This window comes from Gigantopelta aegis, chromosome 6, assembly GCF_016097555.1.
Source record: "Gigantopelta aegis isolate Gae_Host chromosome 6, Gae_host_genome, whole genome shotgun sequence".
Taxonomy (NCBI): domain Eukaryota; kingdom Metazoa; phylum Mollusca; class Gastropoda; order Neomphalida; family Peltospiridae; genus Gigantopelta; species Gigantopelta aegis.
In genome coordinates, this window is record NC_054704.1 from 11,314,381 (window position 1) to 11,337,592 (window position 23,212).

The 23,212-nt window shown below is 36.5% G+C and overlaps 1 protein-coding gene across 1 annotated transcript in view; it reads left to right on the forward strand.

The window, feature by feature from the left end:
- LOC121376519 (eukaryotic translation initiation factor 5B-like) overlaps positions 1-20,818 on the forward strand; it is a 109,436-nt gene extending 88,618 nt beyond the window's left edge. Inside the window, exons 24-25 of the mRNA XM_041504413.1 lie at positions 1,298-1,459; positions 15,083-20,818. Of these exons, the coding sequence (XP_041360347.1) occupies positions 1,298-1,459; positions 15,083-15,190 (270 nt within the window). The 3' untranslated portion in view covers positions 15,191-20,818. The remainder of the gene's footprint in view (positions 1-1,297; positions 1,460-15,082) is intronic.
- The last annotated feature ends 2,394 nt before the right edge of the window (positions 20,819-23,212 follow it).

Sequence of the window (23,212 nt, forward strand, 5' to 3'; positions counted from 1 at the left end):
AATAATCGATTACCAGGAATTATAATCGATTAGTTGGAATTTGGATTTTACCAACCAATCTTCGATTATTCCAATTAATCAGACCACCACTAGCATATATTAATGTAAGGCTATTGTTTCTTCAGTGTATAAGGGTCCAGTTAGCACTAAAAATATGTAGCTCTGTAATCTTGACCTTTGTTGCCTCTATTCATCAGTGTCTATTAATTTTATGTTACCTTTGATGTTTCATTACCCATAATGTGTATGTGAAGTTAGGTAATCATTGATATGGAAAGTTAGAGATATTTGAAAAGCAATAGAGATCTGTTAATGAGATGCTTTATTGAAACAAAATCACGTGACTAAATATTAACTGAAATATCACTACTCTTTATTGTTATATTTTGTGTTTCAGTTTGTAGTATTAGATCTTTATATCTTATATATATTATATCTGATTATAGTTTTATTTTTTATTTCTAGATTTGGGCCGTGTGACGAGTATATTATGTTTCTAGGTTCTGATTACTGGATTATTGTTCTGTGTTTCAGTTTGTAGACTTGGGCCGTGTGACGAGTATATTATGTTTCTAGGTTCTGATTACCAGATTATTGTTCTGTGTTTCAGTTTCTAGATTTGGGCCATGTGACGAGTATATTATGTTTCTAGGTTCTGATTACTGGATTACTGTTCTGTGTTTCAGTTTCTAGATTTGGGCCGTGTGACGAGTATATTATGTTTCTAGGTTCTGATTACTGGATTACTATTCTGTGTTTCAGTTTCTAGATTTGGGCCATGTAACGAGTATATTATGTTTCTAGGTTCTGATTACTGGATTTCTGTTAGATGTGTTTCAGTTTGTAGACTTGGGCCGTGTGACAAGTATATTATGTTTCTAGGTTCTGATTACTGGATTACTGTTAGATGTGTTCCAGTTTGTAGACTTGGGCCATGTGACGAGTATATTATGTTTCTAGGTTCTGATTACTGTATTACTGTTCTGTGTTTCAGTTTCTAGATTTGGGCCGTGTGACGAGTATATTATGTTTCTAGGTTCTGATTACTGGATTACTGTTAGATGTGTTCCAGTTTGTAGACTTGGGCCATGTGACGAGTATATTATGTTTCTAGGTTCTGATTACTGTATTACTGTTCTGTGTTTCAGTTTCTAGATTTGGGCCGTGTGACGAGTATATTATGTTTCTAGGTTCTGATTACCAGATTATTCTGTGTTTCTGTTTCTAGATTTGGGCCATGTGACGAGTATATTATGATTCTAGGGTCTGATTACTGGATTATTGTTCTGTGTTTCAGTTTGTAGACTTGGGCCGTGTGACGAGTATCGAGTACAATCACAAGGGGGTGGACATCGCTCGGCAGGGCCAGGAGGTGTGCATCAAGATTGAATCCATCCCAGGCGAGGCTCCGAAACTGTATGGGCGACACTTCGACCACAGTGACACACTCGTCAGCAAGGTCAGTATGCTTGGTCCTACATTTAGTTATGTCTTCAGAAACATGTCTTAGTATTCAGTTCATAGCCTCTTATTTTAACACCCTGTCAGTGTCCTTCATCCTAGCTGTGTCTTCAGAACCATGTCTTAATACTCATTTCAGAGCCTCTCATTTTTACACCCAATAGACAATATATTGTTCTGTGCTGGGGTGTTTTTAAAATCATACTTCACCATCACTTCCCTGAGACTAATTTAAGGAGATGAATTTTTAGCAATTTTTTTTTTTTAAAGTGCTACAAAAGGATTAAATATCAATGCTCAGTATGGTAATAGCTGAATGGTCCCACATAATCTAAGTTAAAGGAGCATTAATCATCTCTCTCAATGTTAGTCATGGCTAGATATTATAGGATATTAAACAAGCTTCCATTTCATATCATGTTTATGTCCCGAGTGAAATAATTTTCAATTTTCATGAGCTTTAGTAAGTGACAGTGAAAATTATTTCATGAGGGACATAAACATTATACGAAATGGCAGCGAGTTTAATATCCTATTTATTACCCACAATCGATCTTAATTTATATCACTGAACCTGCTTGGTTGACGTTCCCGTAAGGTTGTAGTGCGCTAATCGATGACGTCATCATGTAACGTCGAAGTGTTACATCCCATTTGGCATTCTAGTGGGACGTATCACTTTGATATGTACCAAGATTCGTTTAACCATGTGGGTAATGATGTAAAATATTCATCTTTTCATTGAGAGCTTCTCCATTATTAACTAATCACCAGTTTGGTATGTGGATCAGATCTTTAAAGGCAATTTCTCATAATTGTTGACCCATGATTTTGTGACTTGAAATATACACTCTGTATACATTCTTCACTGTTATTAACCCATACTTCACCTAAAATTTGCAAATATTTTAGTGTTTGCTAAAAATTGAATAGTTAATGTTTCTGATTTATGGCTGCATAACAATAATTGAGTTATACACCAAAATATCAGTAACAAACCAGATATGACTACAATGAATCTGGTTGAGTCATGTAGTTTTGAGAACAAATTAAATAAACAGTAAACTCCTGAAAACTGGACCCTCTGTAAACTAGAATTCCATCAAAACCGGATGTTTTTCATGATCCCTGTTTAAATATCATTATAGAACAGAAGTTGTTTAAACCAGATGTCCCTTCGTATCAGATCAGGATTTCCGCCAGAAATTTATTCCAGGGTACGCCCTCGATGGGACATGAAGCCTACCAGTGCTCATGCCAAAGTTATGCTCATTTAAAAATCATTTCAACAATGTCATAATGTATATATGAAGTACAATATAACATTCTATGTGTCTTTGTAATAAATTATGTTTAAAGTCATACAGGAACATTAATTACCCTCTGGAAAAACCCATAATCAGATGTTTTACGTGGTCCCATGGTTGTCCTGTTTCCCTGTATACATTTTCAGGCAATATTTATTTAGCTTTTCAGTAGCTCAACTGGTGTGTGACTAATAACCGTGTGCTCAGGTGCTGTTACACTAACATCATCAGGAAACCTGAGGTGAAATGAGTCGATATTGTTTATTACTAGCTTTAATATAGTTTTCAGTTACTAGCCTTGTTTACATGTAGTCTTAGATCAGTGACATTAAAGCTTTGTCATCTGAGCGCCTATAAAAACTGAAAAATAAATTCAGGTAACCCTTTTTTTTTGCTTTCATTTTTTTTTTTCCTAAACCCTTTTGTAAATGATATCCTAAATTTAATACACAAACGAAAATTAGGTTGCACAAAATTAGGTTTGCATGAGTGACATAAAAACAAAACAACCGGTTTTGAAATTATCAGTCCTGTATCTTGACTGGACAGTTTGTTACACCTCTGCCAGTAAAAAAACAACAACAAAAAACTGTTAAATAAGCAATCCTCCAACAGCTACATTCATACGATAAGGAGATACCTGATTCTGTCAGAGAAGGGGTGACTAAGATTTGTCTGACTGTAATCGTGTGTGTATCTACTATATTAGTGGTGGTTGTGTGTGTATCTACTACATTAGAGGTGGTTGTGTGTATATCTACTACATTAGAGGTGGTTGTGTATATATCTACTACATTAGAGGTGGTTGTGTGTATATCTACTACATTAGAGGTGGTTGTGTGTATATCTACTATATTAGTGGTGGTTGTGTGTGTATCTACTGTATTGGTGGTTGTGTGTATATCTACTACATTAGAGGTGGTTGTGTGTATATCTACTACATTAGAGGTGTTTGTGTGTATATGTGCCACATTCGTGGTTTAATGGTGGTTGTGTGTTTATCTACTACATTAGTGGTGGTTGTGTGTATATCTACTACATTAGTGGTGGTTGTATGTTTATCTACTACGTTAGAGGTTGTTGTGTGTGTATGTGCCACATTAGTGGGTTAATGGTGGTTGTGTGTATATCTACTACATTAGAGGTGGCTGTGTGTTTATCTACTACATTAGAGGTGGTTGTGTGTATATCTACTATATTAGTGGTGGTTGTGTGTGTATCTACTATATTAGTGGTGGTTGTGTGTATATCTACTACATTAGTAGTGGTTGTGTGTATATCTACTACATTAGAGGTGGTTGTGTGTATATGTGCCACATTCGTGGTTTAATGGTGGTTGTGTGTTTATCTACTACATTAGTGGTGGTTGTGTGTATATCTACTACATTAGTGGTGGTTGTATGTTTATCTACTACGTTAGAGGTGGTTGTGTGTGTATGTGCCACATTAGTGGGTTAATGGTAGTTGTGTGTATATCTACTACATTAGAGGTGGTTGTGTGTTTATCTACTACATTAGAGGTGGTTGTGTGTGTATGTGCCACATTAGTGGGTTAATGGTGGTTGTGTGTATATCTACTACATTAGAGGTGGTTGTGTGTTTATCTACTACATTAGAGGTGGTTGTGTGTGTATGTGCCACATTAGTGGGTTAATGGTGGTTGTGTATATCTACTACATTAGTGGTGGTTGTATGTTTATCTACTACGTTAGAGGTTGGTGTGTGTGTATGTGCCACATTAGTGGGTTAATGGTGGTTGTGTGTATATCTACTACAATAGAGGTGGCTGTGTGTTTATCTACTACATTAGAGGTGGTTGTGTGTATATCTACTATATTAGTGGTGGTTGTGTGTGTATCTACTATATTAGTGGTGGTTGTGTGTATATCTACTACATTAGTGGTGGTTGTGTGTATATCTACTACATTAGAGGTGGTTGTGTGTATATGTGCCACATTCGTGGTTTAATGGTGGTTGTGTGTTTATCTACTACATTAGTGGTGGTTGTGTGTATACTGCATTAGTGGTGGTTGTATGTTTATCTACTACATTAGTGGTGGTTGTGTGTATACTACATTAGTGGTGGTTGTATGTTTATCTACTACATTAGAGATGGTTGTGTGTGTATGTGCCACATTAGTGGGTTAATGGTGGTTGTGTGTATATCTACTACATTAGAGGTGGTTGTATGTATATGTAGGGGCGTGCGCAGGAAATTTTGCATGGGGGATCGAGGTGTCTGGCGATTAGTGGTGGTTGTGTGTTTATTTACTACATTAGAGGTGGTTGTGTGTTTATTTACTACATTAGAGGTGGTTGTGTGTGTATATTTACTACATTAGTGGTGGTTGTGTGTATATCTACTACATTAGTGGTGGCTGTGTGTATATCTACTACATTAGTGGTGGTTGTGTGTATATCTACTACATTAGAGGTGGTTGTGTGTTTATTTACTACATTAGAGGTGGTTGTGTGTGTATATTTACTACATTAGTGGTGGTTGTGTGTATATCTACTACATTAGTGGTGGTTGTGTGTATATCTACTACATTAGTGGTGGTTGTGTGTATATCTACTACATTAGAGGTGGTTGTGTGTATATCTACTACATTAGTGGTGGTGGTGTATAAGTGTTACATCAGAGGTTTAGTGGTGGTTGTGTATATGTGCTACATCAGTGGTTTAGTGGTGGTTGTGTATATGTGCTACATCAGTGGTTTAGTGGTGGTTGTGTATATGTGCTACATCAGTGGTGGTTGTGTATATGTGCTACATCAGAGGTTTAGTGGTGGTTGTGTATATGTGCTACATCAGTGGTTTAGTGGTGGTGGTGTATATGTGCTACATTAGAGGTTTAGTGGTGGTTGTGTATATGTGCTACATCAGAGGTTTAGTGGTGGTGGTGTATATGTGCTACATCAGAGGTTTAGTGGTGGTTGTGTATATGTGCTACATTAGAGGTTTAGTGGTGGTTGTGTATATGTGCTACATCTGGTTTAGTGGTGGTTGTGTGTATATGCTACATCAGTGGTTTAGTGGTGGTTGTGTATATGTGCTACATCAGTGGTTTAGTGGTGGTTGTGTGTATGTGCTACATCAGTGGTTTAGTGGTGGTTGTGTATATGTGCTACATCAGTAGTTTAGTGGTGGTTGTATATATGTGCTACATCAGAGGTTTAGTGGTGGTTGTGTATATGTGCTACATTAGTGGTTTAGTGGTGGTTGTGTATATATCTACTATATTAGTGGTGGTTGTGTATATGTGCTACATCAGTGGTTTAGTGGTGGTTGTGTGTATATGCTACATCAGTGGTTTAGTGGTGGTTGTGTATATGTGCTACATCAGTGGTTTAGTGGTGGTTGTGTATATGTGCTACATCAGAGGTTTAGTGGTGGTTGTGTATATGTGCTACATCAGAGGTTTAGTGTGGTTGTGTGTATTCAAACCAAGTGGACAGTTTACTGCTGCACTGGGCGACCCTTTCATCCCAGCCATTAGTGTCAACAGTCCATTTGTGTTATTAGTGGTGAGGCCGTGTGCGGTGTCAGTCTTGTACTCAGTCGTGCTCACTGAACTCGCCTGCGTTCCATTCACACATTCGGTTATTAAATATTTAATTTTTCTCTCCATTGATTCTTTTTTCTCTCATTTCCCCCTCTCTCTCTCTATCCCCCCCCCCCCCCCCCCCAGAAGTCACCAATCCCTCGCTTTGTTGTCTGGATGATACAGCATTCTTTTTCTTCCCCCCCCCCCCCCCCGTTGTTGTTTTTTGTTTTGTTTTTTTAAATATCTCAAGGTTGTCTTTTATTAGTACTTTGATATGATTACAAATGACAGAGTAGTATTTTAAAGTTATATTGATAATTATGCCCCCATTTGCATGTCGTGCTGGAAAATTAAAGTTTGGTTTGTCCATCCTTTTCCTGCATACAATAGAACATTCATATTAATTTTCGTATTGTATGTAACTAGGGAAATTAGTTTCCTATGAAGATATTTCTGGAGTACTTTTTTTATTTGTTTTATTCTATTCAACTTTTATTCTACATTTTAAAAAAGCCAAATCTACACACTAAACTTCATGTCTGATTATACTTATTAAATTAATTAGTAAATCACTTCCCTGAGATATGTTAAAAATGTCTGATTACAAACTACAGGGATTTGAAAGTTAGAAAGTTACACAAAAATACAATCACATAACCTATCCCATTATTTTCATGTAAATGATGGCCTAAAATTGTGTACGCCAAAAAAATAATAGTTTAGGCAAAGTTATATTTGTTCAAGGAGCAAGCAAACAAAATGATCGTCCTCACAATTTTCACAGACTTGAACTTTGTTATCTAGATGTTGTGAAGACCAAATAAAAATGTTTAGAAAGTGTTCTAAAAGGTTATGGAATCTTTTAGACAAAACCTCTTTTTCTTCTTCTTCTTCTTCTTCTTCTTTTTTTTTTTTTTGTAAACAGGATGTACCTAACCCACTAACAATCCCACAAACTGTATAGTCCCCCAAAACAAAAAACAAATGTATTTCTTGTCAACTAAGGAAAAACACTGTTCCTTATTTGATTTGAAGATAAGTCTTCCATTGTTGGTGTATGATCTAATGTCAGTGGGATCGTTGTACCCATCCTAGAACTGAGACCGACCCACTGTGATGAGACTGATAGTGGGTGCGATGCTGTCCGAGTCCTAACGATTGTCATATTTTCAATTTAGGTTCAAATCCGGCATCGCTGCGGCAACACAGTTCTTCATTACCGCGGCTTTATACTTTTCAAATACATCCGTGTGTTTGTTGGTTTTTGTCTGACCTTCTGTCACAGACCGGGCCTTTTCTGTGGGTTTCTTTCTCTGCGCAGAACAATAGAGACTCTGTTTTAAAGTCACTGTCACCCAGCAAGGTCGTTTCAGTTTATATGATTTGATACTGAGAATTGTCATACTTCCTTTTTTCAATTTGATTTTAGTGCATTTTTATTGCTTACTTGTCTCTTAAAAGTTTAATGGTTTTAGTTGTGTCCCGCCCATGGATGTGAATGAATGAATGAATGTGAAAAAATATATATATATAAATTAATTTAAAAGCTGACTAAGGCAAAGCTGAAAGAAATGAGAACTATCATTTCATCTGACAAGATATTTTTCTCGCTCTAGCCAGTGCGCCATGACTGGTATACCAAGGCTGTGGTATGTGCTATCCTGTTTGTGAGATAGTGCATATAAAAGATCGCTTGCTACTAAATAAAAAATGCAGTGGGTTTCTTCTCTAAGACTATATGTCAAAATTACCAAATGTTTAACATCCAGTAGCCGATGATTAATAAATTGATTTGCTGTAGTGGTGTTGTTAAACAAAGCAAACTTTAACTGACAAGATATTTGTACTTAAATGGAATATATGTGGATTTGTTTGTTGTCTTCGTTTTAAGGTTTAAATAAAACTTAACCACATTGAGGGTGTACAAATTTTTAACTTTTACTCACATATTTTCACTTAAATTTTTTATAAATACATAAAATAAAGCTTGTATTTTAATCAGTAAGTATTATTTTCAAGGGTTTTTCACATTTTTATATTTTAGATCAGTTATTGATTAAAATTAGGCCAATTTTTTTTTTAAAGTTGCATTTACTTAAGGACATTTATGGACAAATGGCTAGTATTTATGTCCATTGTTCCCAATAACTGCTTTTCTTACTAGAATATTTTTTGGAAACGAAGAAGGATTCATATTCCAATATTTCATGATTTTTGTTGGTAAAATGGTCAAATTTATTATCAACTTAGCTGTCAGAATCATCTATCGATTCCTCCATTGTTGTCAAGCGAAAATACTTGCCAAAAACCACTTTTTCAACTCAAAATTATTATTTCTGGCGAGTACCGTGTGCAAAATGTTGGGAAATATGAATTGGGGAATGCACTGTATACAGTATAGTATGTTGACTTGTGTGACGTCATGCAAGATATCTCACCTGCAGTAGTCAGAAGGTTAAGTAGGCTGCAATGGGCATACTAATTGCATTCCGTGTATATTGTGGTTAATGGATTAGTATAACAGCCAGTAGCAAGGGATTTTTAGTAAGCACTTTTCAAAGGCAGCATAGCACATACCACAGCCTTTGTTATACCAGTCATAAAACATTGGTCAGTGTACATAACAAAGTAATATAATAACCAAGTCCTAACTTTACATAATTTTGGCATCACAATGTGGTATTCCGACTGGAATAGGTGCACCGTAGCTCATCAGTTGGCCAAATGCCTGAATGGTTTTAAAAGGGTATTCACTTACATAGAAGACTACACCACATGGCCAATTCCACTGTGCACATGAAATAATCAAAATGTTATTCCCAGTTTTTCATTTTTTGTTTTATTCATAATTTTGCTTTGTCAAATGAGAATGTACAACCATACCTTCTTTTGTTAAATTTTTAATTCATACTAGAATTATTTTTTGGTTTAAAAAAAAAGAAGAAAAAAAGAGGTTTTGTCTTAAAACAAAAGATTCAGTAACCTTTTAGAACACTTTTTAAAAGTATTGATTATGACGAAAAACAGTAGTTTAAACAGTAGTTTCTGCTATTGCTGGATAAGTGGGAAAACATAAGTATTCTTTTAAATCAAAACGTTTATGCAAGTTTGGAGAAAAGCCATTTCTGTACTAACATAACCACCTACTAAGCTGTCCCCACATTATTTTTATAACATAATAACCTAAACACTGTTTTGATAACCAACTGGTTTGTGATATATGACATTACTTAATTAATTATATACATTTTTTTTCACTTGATGTCTAAATGGTTGGACAATGTGTCTACATGTGTATTATTATTTTAATAACATTCCAGTGGTTAATTTGAGCAAGTTTTTTTTTGCTAGCCAATCCTGTCTGTGATAGCCTATCAGTGGGCTGTGTCTACCCAGTGCACTGACCCAGTGACGGAGGCTCAGCTCATCTCCTACCATGACAGCATTGACTGGCAGAAAGTAGCCCATCCCTATTCAATGCCAGTAGAATTAGTCAATTTGTGGTTCTTATCTTGTTTTATTAAACTTTTATCACATCTTGTGGTTGGCGGTGCACCCATTGAACCCAACGAGTCACATTCCATCAATGTTCAACCCACACCATAAACAAGTGCAACTTTATGTTGTTTTTCTTCATGTTCCAGACTCTAGTTTTTCCTTCTTGTTGTGTAAGATGTATCGAGTAATATATCACAAATAGCATGTAAACAATGGAACATTAACAGCTTGCTATTTGACATATCCATCAGGGACTTTTTGCAGCATAAAATTTAATGATAAATGAAAGAAGGGCCACTTTATTAGGAAATATTACGTTCTGGTAACTAGAGATTTAGATGTGGTGCACCTAGAGATTTGGGTGGAATTTAGCTCAGTCAGTTGATCTCTCGCCTGAGGTGCTTGCATCGCAGGATTGAATCACCTCTGTGGATCCATTAACTGATTGGGGGTTTTCTCAATCCAACCAGTGTACCACAACTGGTCAAAGGCCATGGCATGTGCTTTCTTGTCTGTGGGAAATTGCATATAAAAGATCCCTTGTATTTCTGCATTAGAAAATATGTAGCGTGTTTCCTCTGATGACTACGTGTCAGAGTTAGCAAATGTTTGACATCCAATAGCCGATGATTAATTAATCAATGTGCTCTAGTAGTGTCATTAAACAAAATAAACTTTAACCTAGAGATTTGAGTTTGGTGTTATTTTTAAAGATATTCACTGAGTTAGTCTTTAGCAGTCCATACATGTACCTGGTTAACAGACATTTTTGAAATGTCTAATATCTTTATAAACAGGATACGACTACGTGATTCATAATGACAGCTGAAGATAATATTGCTTGTAGGCATTACAGCCATCTTTTAACCCATTTTATGTAATCTTAAATACTGGTGAATATATGTTTGTAATGTAATGGGGTTCGTTTTGGGGCAGATAGGATTGTGCTTGCTAGAGATGCAGAGTACTTGCTGGAGTATATCAGCGATAACTTCTTCTATAGTGTAACTATAATTCAAATTTGTGGCATAAATGAGCTTAACGACACCCCATAACTATCACGTCAATATTCACCATGCAATTTTGAAGAGATCACTACAACTACACAAGTCAAAACATTAAACAGTAGTTGTTAATCATTTTTGAAAATCAAATCAAATTTTAGAAGAAATAAGGTTCATGGAAATCAAATTGTATTGGCAATATTTCACACAAGTATTTGACATAGTCAGTGGTTTGAAGTAACTGCATATGTCAAATACCAGATGTATCATGCCAGCGGATCCAATTATGGGTGGGTAGGGTGATTTTGATATCTTTGGGTTTTTTGTTTGTTTGGGTTGGTTTTTTGTTGAGGTTTTTTTTTGTTTTGGCAACGGCACTTAATGTATTGGAGACTATCAGTTTTAAAAAAGGTTATCATTTGATGAATGTGATAGAGATGTATATATCTCTAGTGGTGTCATTAAACCAAACAAAACCTTAACTCTACACTAAAACTGAGATTTGGCCTCTGACTGGTTTCTTCTCTCCTCCCCTTCCATCCGCCGACCTACAGATTTCTTCCAACACCATTGATATATTGGATACATTTTCTTTCTGTGCCCCTCATGAATGCACCATACGGTGTATTATCATCTGGTTAGTTGAGTTAGTGACATTCACATTTTTGCAAAGTGTTGTGTTTTGATGGCTTGTGCACAGTTAATGAGGCAGATTCCTATCGGACTTCCTGTTCTTCTGACAGGGCAGAGAAGGAAACAGGAAGGTACAACGTTATGCTGTCAGCCGTTTCCCGTGATTTTCCTCTCACAAATACCAACAAGCCAGATGAGCATACGGAGCCCACGAACAAATGTCAGTGAGCCACGGGTATACTGAGACACAAAAGAAATTCTTGAGCTACTTTAAATAATTGATATTTGACCTAGATATACAATTGAATAATTAATATTTGACCTATATATATAAGGTTAATTGAAGTTTATTTTATTTTAGGGTAATTGAAATTTGTTTTGTTTAATGACACCACTAGAGCACATTGATGTATTGATCATCGGCTATTGGATGTCAAACATTTGGTAATTCTGACATATACACGTAGTTAAGAGGTAAAAAAAAACGTTGGTTTTGTTTAATGACACCACTAGAGCACATCAATTTATTAATCATCGGCTATTGGTAATTTTGACATATAGTCTTAGAGAGGAAACCCATTACATTTTTCCATTAGTAGCAAGGGTTCTTTTATATGCACCATCCCACAGACAGGATAGTACATACCACAGCTTTTGATATACCAATTGTGGTGCACCGACTGGGGATCGATCCATTGGTTTATTAATAATCGGCTATTGGATGTCAAACATTTTATAATTCTGACATATAGTTAAGAGTAATTTTCAAATAACAAATGGGATAAATCTGTAGTTGGAAGAAGACTTTTCTGTTCATGCTTATGGATGGTAGAGGCATTTTTTTTTTTTTTTTTTTTTTAAATATTTTCCTCACCAACAACAGATGGAAGGTATTGATAAATAACTGACTTACTGTAGCGATGCCTCTGCAGACTCATGTATTGTTGGCCTATCCTCCATAGAGTAAGGTCTGCCTTGAGACATGTGGTGTATAGATTGCGTAACATGGAGTGGAAATAGATTACCTGGCACAGTGTGTGACATGTCGTCTTCACACGCATCCTGGCGCACAAGATCCCAACACAAGATCCAAACCTGGCTCACTTATGTGTGTAGTATTCGCAGGAAGCAAAAATAGTTCTTTGATCCCACGCACTGCATTCTGCTATATCATCACATGTGTATGCTAAGCAGTAATTTCTGTATGTATGTAATGTGTGTGTTTGTGTGTAATGTCTGTACATATGCAATCCATGGGTGGATGGATGGATGGATGGATGGATGGATGGATGGATGGAAGGGTGGAAGGAAGGAATGGGTTTGGGTTTGGGTCAGTGGGTGGGTTGATTGTGAGACATGTAATTCCATGGAATTCTGTTTTAATTAGAGCTAAAATATAGTATACATTTTGTTGTTATGTGATGTGGTGTAAAATATAGTACACACTTTGTTGTATGATGTGGTATAAAATATAGTACACATTCTGTTGTTGTATGATGTGATATAAAATATAGTACTCACTTTGTTGTTGTATGATGTGATATAAAATATAGTACACACTTTGTTGTTGTATGATGTGGTATAAAATATAGTACACATTCTGTTGTTGTATGATGTGATATAAAATATAGTACTCACTTTGTTGTTGTATGATGTGATATAAAATATAGTACACACTTTGTTGTTGTATGATGTGGTATAAAATACTTCTGTACAAGTAAAGCTGTTGATCGTCTGAGAGACTGACATGGACACTGGTGTTTGTCGTTGATTTGAGACCATTCACAGATGATTGCTAAAGAGTTTCACTGCTCAACACTGGAGACATTTGTCTTTCTTGTCAGATGTTAGGAGGAAATCTGCATAACAAAACTATTAACATGTTTAAGCTTGTATGGCAAAGTCCAAGAGATGTTGTGACAAACTTGATATTGAACTGTTAGAAAATAGCCACTCACCAGAATCTTACTTTTTACTACATTTTTATGAGTTATATGACTTCCAAGAAGGTTTCACAATTTATTTAGACATACACACGACAGAGCTCAGTAAACGTTTTGACAGTTGTGATGACGTGAATCACTTTCAAAACAATGGTAATACAATGTGTTCATGAACAGGAAAGACTATTGATATTTTGGGACAAATACTAAAATGGATTTTTAAGTTGTTGGGGTATACAGATAAATAATGATTTGTGTTCACAACAAATCTCAAGATATGGGTTTGGATGCATGATGCTCCTTTAAGAAGGGTTTTGAAACAAATGCATTCTTGCAATATTTTATAATACACTTCTAACATTTGAATGCTGAGTTTAGAGTTTGTTTTGAGATGTACATGTAGGGGAGAGTTGCCGGGATTGGACCCCTTAAGAAAGAAAGGTTGTGCAAGTTAGACAAATAGAGCAATCAGCAGGAAAGTAGTTCCTTCATTGTTGTTGGGGCATACAATACGCATTGATGCAACATATTTTGTAGAAAGTTTAATTATTCCAGGTAAATTTTAAAAACAAATTTAAATCCAAAATGGTCCAATCGTGGATTCTACTACCACGATTGGACCACTTTGGAGTTTTTAAAAAAATCAAATGCCTTCAATTAAACCAGAACCCAGCACATACATTGTCAAAAAACATTGCTAGAAAATCAAACTGGACAGTATGAAGAGTTCAAATAAAAAATTTAATGCTAAAACGAAAGTGGTCCAATCGTGGAATCTGCTACAGTAACTAAAATTGGGCATGACCCTCTCTTGGGTTTGCAAAATATCAGTTCCTTCTTTTGGATAATTAGACACAGTACGAACTATGGCTACTTGCAAAAAAGAAAGAAATAGCTTTATTAAAATATAATTCGCTCATGAATCAAAATAGAATCCTCGATTGGACCACCGATTCCTAGATTGGATCACGCAGAAAGGTCCTTTTTGACGTTTGTTTTACTCATAAACGTGCTTAAAATTTCATTTTTGATGCATAAATTAACTGGTATCATATTTGGCGGTGGCACGATCACCAAAATACCAGGTCAAAACATTATGGTCCAATTGAGGAACTGGTCCAATCCCAGGAATTCATTTGGTCCAATCGTGGTTTTACCATAGTTATAAATAGATGCTGACCTACATGTACACATGCGTAACATCTTGGCACTTGTTTTATCACTCACAATAACAAACCTTTATGTATCGTTATGACCTAATTTAACACTTCTAACTATGTTCATATTGCTCCATAGATGTTTTTTCCAAGAATAGTATTAGATGATACATGCATAAATGTTACTTTTATTGATAAATCCAAAAATATTACCTTTTTCGACTCGACTGGTTCAAGGTCAATAGCGGTGTGTGTACAGATTAATATATTGACTAGATGGCGCTACTGTCACAATTTGAATGAAAATACAGTTCTGGTCCATTTGAGGCACTGGTCCAATCCCGGCAACTCTCCCCTATGTATTGCTTTATATTTTCAGGTAACCTTTAACAGCCTTTGAAATCTGAGTTTAGATAATATTTTGAGATGTATTTAAAGTATTGTTTTACATTTTCAGATAACTTGTGTCTCTATCAGCATTTGAATGCTAAGTTTAGATAATATTTTTAGATGTATTATTTTATATTTCCAGATAACTCGTGACTCTATCGACGCTGTTAAAAACTATTTCCGTGACAACATGCAGAAACAGGACTGGATGTTGATCGTGGAGCTGAAGAAACTGTTTGAGATTTTATGAGTTCTCTTGATCACACTTCACACAGATCATGTCACAGCTCAGTTCGCTCGATGCCACAGCCGATTGCCATTATGCCACAGCTCATGGTCCATGATGCATCACTTCTAAGCAAGTGGCTTTGTGATCAAAGATCTGTCAAGACTCTGATTTTGGCCAAGAATCTTCAGTTTTTCCAGCCAGTCCCCTTGATTTAGAGAAACTCCACATGGATCCAGATTTCTAATTTATTCTCTGGGCAGCTCAAACTATCTCTGTAGGAAAATAACCAATAATATCTTATATTTTATGTTTTATTTTGTTTTGTTTACAAAATAACTTTATTCAAAGGGGCTAGTCAAATATTTCATAAATGTTATTTTTAACAAAATTAGACGCCCTCACTCTCCATAACGATAGACCATACACCCCCTAAAATATTATGTAATGCTTGGAGACCCCCTCCATCCCATTGAATCATATTGACATCATACAATAGGTATAACATGTATACATCTAGGTTAAAACATTGTCACTAAGACAGAGCATTTATGAAAAAAACTATTAAAAAATTAGTAATTTAAACAAAAGTGTGTTGCATAACGTTGTTCAGTACATCCACCTACCCCGTAAAATGTTTGGATCTACATCCGCCCCCTCGAGTGTTACGTAATATTTGAATGGCCCCAAATGTTAAAATGCTTAATTCCATTAACGGGTCTTTACCCAAAACGTTTCTGGTCAGTACTACTTCCAACATGGCAGGTTTCTCTGAATGAAAGAACATTTTACAACACCTCAGCATGAAAAACTCATCCCAGACTGCTGTTTTTGATTGCTGAATATAATATTGTTTTAAAATGAAAACACATCGACAGTTAGCTGTGAAACAAACATTAAAAACAACATAATTTATACAAAAATTATAAACGTACCAATAAAAGACAGGGTAACAGCTGTGAAAGAGTCACATACCAACAATAAAATATCAGGAAAACAAAACCAAAAAAACCCTGAATATCATGTCGGACCATGGGAACAATGCATGGAGCTGTGGTAAACATGAAATAAAACTTTAAAAGTTTGTTTTGTTTAACGATAATCACTAGAGCACATTGTAAAACAACAAACAATATAGCACCGAATTGTCAACAAAATCTATCACAAAATGTTTTAAACGATAAACATATATTAGTTTGAAAACATCATCACAGATGCTTATAGAAGGTATTTTTAAGATGTTAACAGAGACTTGTGATTGTGTGCTGTGTTATCGAGGAAAGCCCACGAGAATGTTTCCGCCCCTGTATTACAGTGTGCAGGGGCCAGGTAGGACTTTAAATTGTCTATTTTTCTTGGATATTACATATTTACTGACACAGTTTCAGCTATTTTTGTGAATATGTCTGATAAACAATTGATGGAAGTAACATTTCATATGGACTGTAAATTTGTCACTGAACAAATCTGTGAACATTTGTCTGCCATGTTGAGTATTATTTAGTACACATGTATGATTATAAGAATGTTGTCATCCAAAGTTAATTGGATGATAAATTAAGAAATGTAAATGTTGACAAGTTTATAAATAGAAATGCACTTGTGATAATATTTGTTTTGTATTAACTTTTGTAAGTATGAATAATATTGAGAATTGGGCAGTCAAGTTGTCAAATATTATATTTTGCTTGGTGGTTGTTTTTATGTTGAATAGTGTGGCTGCAGTGAGTAACTATGTACTGGTATATATGAACTGGCCTCGGTGGTGTCGTGGTTAAGCCATCAGACATAAGGCTGATAGTTAAATCGTAGCTCGGCACCTACTCCCACCCAGAGTGAGTTTTAACAACTCAATGGGTAGGTTTAAGACCACTATACCCTCTTCTCTCACTAACCACAAACAACTAACTCACTGTCCTGGACAGACAGCCCAGATAGCGTGCTTGAACCTTAACTGGATATAAGCACGAAAATAAGTTGAAATGAAAGGTATATATGCGTTATTAACAGAGTTGTCTGCTAGTAACAGTGTTCTCACTGCTGCATTAAAGTGGCTGGTCCTCTCCGTTATTGCATTTTGACGCCACACTTTTGTGTTTTGCTGCCCCCTTTACTTTTTTGTGCCCGCTTTACTTTTCCGCATCCTATTGTATTTTACAGCACCCAAAATGCCCACTTTTTTCACACTGAAAAACACCTATCAGTCTGCACACTGGACATCAAAGGAAACAAGCTGTGTTGTGGACGAAAACACAACTGATAAAAAAAACTTCAGTAGATTATAACAGTTATCATAATGTAACGGTGGGTTTTGGGTGTCGCGCAGCCGTCCTTCTTTAATTTTCACCCAGTGAGAACACCGAGTAATCATGCTAACTGTTGTCCAGTCAAACCTGACTGTAGCCACACAAGTCAATAGGGCGAAGTGTCTGCTGAATACACGTCAATCTGTAATACAGTATTGGAATCGATGGATGAATGGTTAATGACGCCCCAGCACAAAACATATATTGGCTTTTGGCTGTCAAACAATGGTTCATTATATTGGAGACTAATTACAAGATGGCCTCTATTGACAGCAGGGTTTCTGCCAGAGGGTTAAACGACTATGGCGCTATACCCAAATATTTTTGCTGATTTTTATTTTTAAGTTAACTTTTTATCAAAATTCATTACCTTTATCAGTACTGTATGATTTTCTTAACCCTAACCCTAAACTTAACCCATTTTCTTTTTGGTGGAGGCCCCCAATACCCTCTGTTGAATGTGATTACATTTTATTCCATAATGTCCCAAAATTTTCTTTCTGGCAGAAACACTGAACAGGTAACTGCTTCATGGAGGTGCCAACAGGAATGGGCATTTACAATAATATGTAGTTTCAGCTTCATGAATTAATACGTTGCTACATTGTAAACATGATCAACCCACTGATCAATGTTTGAAGTCATTCAAAAGCTAATTTATTTGTTTTTAGCATTTCTGCCTTTTTGAGATTTTTAGTTAATGATTGTTTGATAGGCTCCACATTTGCTGTATAATTTTGGATTGGGAAACCTTTTTGAATAGTGCTTGATTTGCCATTATTTTTCTATAACTGAAATTGTAATATTTGATTTTAAAATGACATGTTCCTTATATCTGTGATGAAACACATGGCATTAAAGTAGTTTCCTCTTCCCTCTCTCACTCAGCGTCTTCTGGTTCCTTAGTCAGATCCTTTCTCTTGCACTCTCACATTGACCACACATTGTTCTTTAAATATCCTTTGCCATCATCCTTCAATGTTTTCTAGTCCTAATTTTGATAAAAAAATTTAAATCATATTTTTTTTAATGAAAGAATCAAGCAAAAAATAAGACTGCATTTGTATTGGAGGCAAAATTAACATCAATTCATGATGTTAAGTAGCAGACAGATGTCTAAAAATTAAAACACAATTACATATTTTATTGTTTATTTTTACTTTTTTTACTTTTTATTATTTCTGTTATACCATGATGTCCTGAGTGGTGGTATTGATTTTATATCTGCGTGCTTCATACATTGCTTTTGACTGCTGACAAATATGTGCTGAATTATTTATTAGTCAATGGATAGATGTATTTTGTGTCGGCACTTGATATCCATCAGTGATCCCATCCTTTCAGCCACATGGATTGTTTTGCGATGCTGAATCGGGTTATAAATTATGTAGACCCAGGTAACACATGAGCAGTCGAACTAAACTGATGCATTAGACTTACAACTCTGTATTCTATTTTTAGCCATATTTAAAGGCAGGATGGCTTGTGGCCTACCAAAAGCAGTGTCGCACAGATCACCTCACTTGAAATGTACACTGTACATTTGCTCCCATTCAGAAGAAGTTCGAATGTAAAAAAAAAAAATCAATGTTATGGGAATCTATACCTAAATTTTATATAGACCAAATCAAATATATAAAAATTAGTGTAACCATTTGTAGGTATGGTAAATACAGTCTTTTCCTTTGTTTATAAAGCTTTGTCGGATTGCTGCTGGTTAGCACTGAGCAAATTGGACATCATTTTACACATAGGATACCTTAGCAAAGTCACCCTGTGTATAGGTCATAGCCATAGCAATTTAGATGTAAATGGGTATTTAGATTTATTGCAAGTGTCGTTAATTAAAATTCCCCATTTTTATTCGGTTGTAATATTCTAAATTGTCCTTTAAAAAATGGCTATCCAGGGACGGGACCCAGGACAGACATGCTTGAAACCTTAGTGGTATATAAGCATGTTAACATAATTCAGCTCAGCAAGTGTCATGAGTTGGTGCTTGTAGATATCTGATGTTTCTGACCATTTGTTGTCTGTTACTTTCTGCTAGACATGCCTCTTATTTGTGCTAAACAGACTGGCAAAGGTGCTGCTTTTAAACAGACTGGCAGAGGTGCTGCTTTTAAACAGAATGGCAAAGGTGCTGCATCTAGCCAGTACTGCTTCAGGACACTTGATCATCAAGTAGCCAAACTTTCAAAAACGAATTTGTTGACATTTGTTTCCAACTTTGAACAGAAATTGGGAAGCAAAAGGGATTCATTACTGGTAGATGATTACTGGTATTTATTATTTTCACAATTACAGTGACAGATTTATACATTTTAATATGTAGCACAGAATGTTCATGTGTTGTCAATGACATTTCTGTTTTTTCTTCTTCTTTTTTTCTTACTTATATTTAAGTAAAGTTCAAGCATGCTATCCTTGGCACATACTTCTGCTATCTGGGCTGGCTGTCCAGGACAGGAGATGATGCTTAGAGGGAGAGAAGTCTGTACTGCGACCTTACACCGTACACCTTGCATTGAGGCGTTAAAACGTCTGTGCATGAGAGCCGATACTGCGGTGCAAACCCAATGCCTACCACAACCCCTGCAGTTGCCCACAGCAATTGGCAATGGCCCAAGGGTCTTTTTTTTATGCTGTGGACTATATTCAATTTTCCTCCACTGCATGTGTTTTTTGCCATAGACATTTTCTCAATTACTTTTTGTATTTACCATAGTTTGACACCCAATAGCCGATGTATTTTTCATGCTGGGGTGTCCTTAAATATTCATTCATTTCTCAATTGCAGGGGTTGCTACCAGTTGTCATAAGTCTGATTACTTAATTACTACAGCATTGAGGCCAGTGGGAAGTGTTACCTGAGAGGCATAAATAATGAAATGTTCATTTTGTTGTGTATGAGTGCTTAGAAAACCATTGTATTGATATTATGCCAGTCATATGGGCTGGCTAAACTGCTTTACCTAATCAGTGTGAATGACATTTAGGATTTTCAAAGAAGATGATGAAAGGTGGGGAAGGCAGCATGAGGTCATTGCCCTTTCCACCCCATGGCCACTACCGAACTAATAATATACCACTATACTATCTTGGTTTGGTCTTGTTTGTATGCTCTCTAATTTGTGCTTGTAAGCTGGGTTGGGGTGAGTTTATATTTATTTGTGTTTTAACCTTGTATTTGTGAGGTTGTTATGAATTGTGAGTATATGACATTTTTTTTATTGTAGATAATGTGGAAGTATAGAAATAGACTGTTGATGCCATGATGAACCTCATTGTTAAATTCTGGGAATGGAAATGTGGAAACAAAAATAATAAATTGTTGATATTTTCATCATTTGTTTCTGTTTATTGTTTCTTGTTTGAGTCAATCATGTTACAATATATGCTTTTATGAAGTGTGCTGATGAGTGCTATGAAAGACTCATGATATACAAACGCGAGATCAACGTGGATTGGACAATGTTGCAGATTGCACAGATCTTCTCTCATGATTTTTTACAGGTTAATTCTAAACCGCGCAAATACGGGTCTCATAAAATATAGAAAGGGTGTAACAATTAAGGTTACAGCACATTTCTCTTGGCTAAAAACCTCCCTTATCTGTCCAAGACATGAGCGCACGAGAGAGAGAGACTGCGTGCCCAGGCGCGTGTACAGGGGGAAGGTTTCTATTTGTTCAATACATTTTCTAGGGGAGCATGTTTCTACCCCCTTATAAACGTTGCTCATCAGTCTAGAACCCCTCCCCGTGCAAAAATTCCTCGTGACTTTTACTCCGATGAGCCATGTAAACTCGCTATTGGGATACGAACCACAACGTCATGCATGAGAACTAATTTAAGTAACACACTGCCTGAAGCTATGATCTCCAACACTTCAGAGAGAAAGAGAACAAATGATGACTGGTAAAAAGGAGGGGGGGTGGGGGGGGGGGGCGGGTGGATTTTAGTTTTAACATTTTGGAAAACTCACATAAAAGATAGATTTTTTGAAAAAAAGGAAATCAAAAGTGTGCATATATACTTTTAATGCGGAAACTGACTGGATTTAGTTGGACAAATAATGCGTTTGACTGGAAATTGTGTTGGTTTCTTGCGGGGGATGTTTTTCGGGGGTATTACATGAATATGGGTTTTGAGGGTAGGCTGGCTCGCTCTCTCGCTCTCTCTCTCTCTCTCTCTCTCTCTCTCTCTCTCTCTCTCTCTCTCTCTCTCTCTCCCTCTCCCTCTCCCTCTCCCTCTCCCTCTGTCTTAACAGTGTTTTCCATTATTCCATAATTCGCATGCGTACAAACGTAATGCGTAATCCGCATCAGTCACTTTGTATGCAAATGGCTTGAGTAAATTACACGTATGCGTCCTCTGTACGCATGTGCGTATCCGAGAGTAAGTTGCATAAATTAGTTCTCATGGAACAGAATGTATGAGGTTCAAGTACGTCTGGACTGTTGTTTATAATAAATAGAGGATATAGAGACATGCAAGTATATACATTCAAATTAATAATCTATGTAGATAATTATTTTTTAACAATATATAACTTTATGATGCTAATTCGGACGATCATCCAGAATTTGCCGGATTAGATGTTTGCTTGTCCATTAACGGAAATCATAAAACAACATTACCAGAGTGCCTCGTGATCACGGAGCATAGTTTACTACCTCAGCCCGCCACATGTCGTCTGCCCTGACATGCGATCTAATACCAACCCCTTAACTAGTGGCTTCTAGACGGACACTTGCAAGGACGGTTTCCGGATTTCACATACGCCGGGTTCTGGACGACAGCGACAGTAACTTGATGAGATTCCAGGGGATATTTCACACCAGGAACCGGCGTCAGAGGAATCTGGTGCCAAATTAATCACTAGTTAACCCAAAATGTACCTATTCCGATAAGACCATGGGTTATTAAAGTATTTGTTTGAAATCAAGTGCAATAGCAGTACAAATGTCATACCTAAGGGATTAGACGCCATATAACCGTAAATAAAATGTGTTGAGTGTGTCGTTAAATAAAACATGTCCTTCCTTTCTTTCATGCCTAAGGGAACGAAGTCTCGCTCTCTCTCTCTCTCTCTCTCTCTCTCTCTCTCTCTCTCTCTCTCTCTCTCTCTCTCTCTCTCTCTCTCTCTCTCTCTCTCTCTCTCTCTCTCTCTCTCTCTCATTTTTTAAGGAACAAAATTCGATTTGCACGGCGGCCCCGGGTGGGCTGGGAGGTTTTGGGTTTTTTATATGCAAGATCTTTCTTAACAAGTCATCTTGTACTAGTCTGATTCATCGGCACCCACGAAAGACGGGCTCGTTAAGACAGGTGGCCACTTGAGCAAGGTTATTACTTGCAAATAGACCTATAAATCAGGTGACAAGTCGACCCGGGCGTCACTACAATGGGTCGGGTTGTTTGCTGCATTAACTGCAGGAAAATAGCTCATTTCATTCATGGCCACGTGCGCTGATTTTCCCAGGACTGTATGCCGGAAGTTTGCGTAACTGGGTGTATCCCTGCTCCTCACACCTGTCTCACCCCAAAGGGGAAATTCAAAAGGTCAAGGGTCAGAGGGCAGCATTTGAAAACCATTCACAGCGGATCTTAAAGGGGAAAAAGGTTCTCTGTATAAAATCTCATTTTGAACATCTGCACGTCGCCGGTCTGAAGGGTGCATTCAGGGAGTGTTTTTACAACTGCGCTCCACAGATGCTCAGTGATAGTTACTCGAGCGT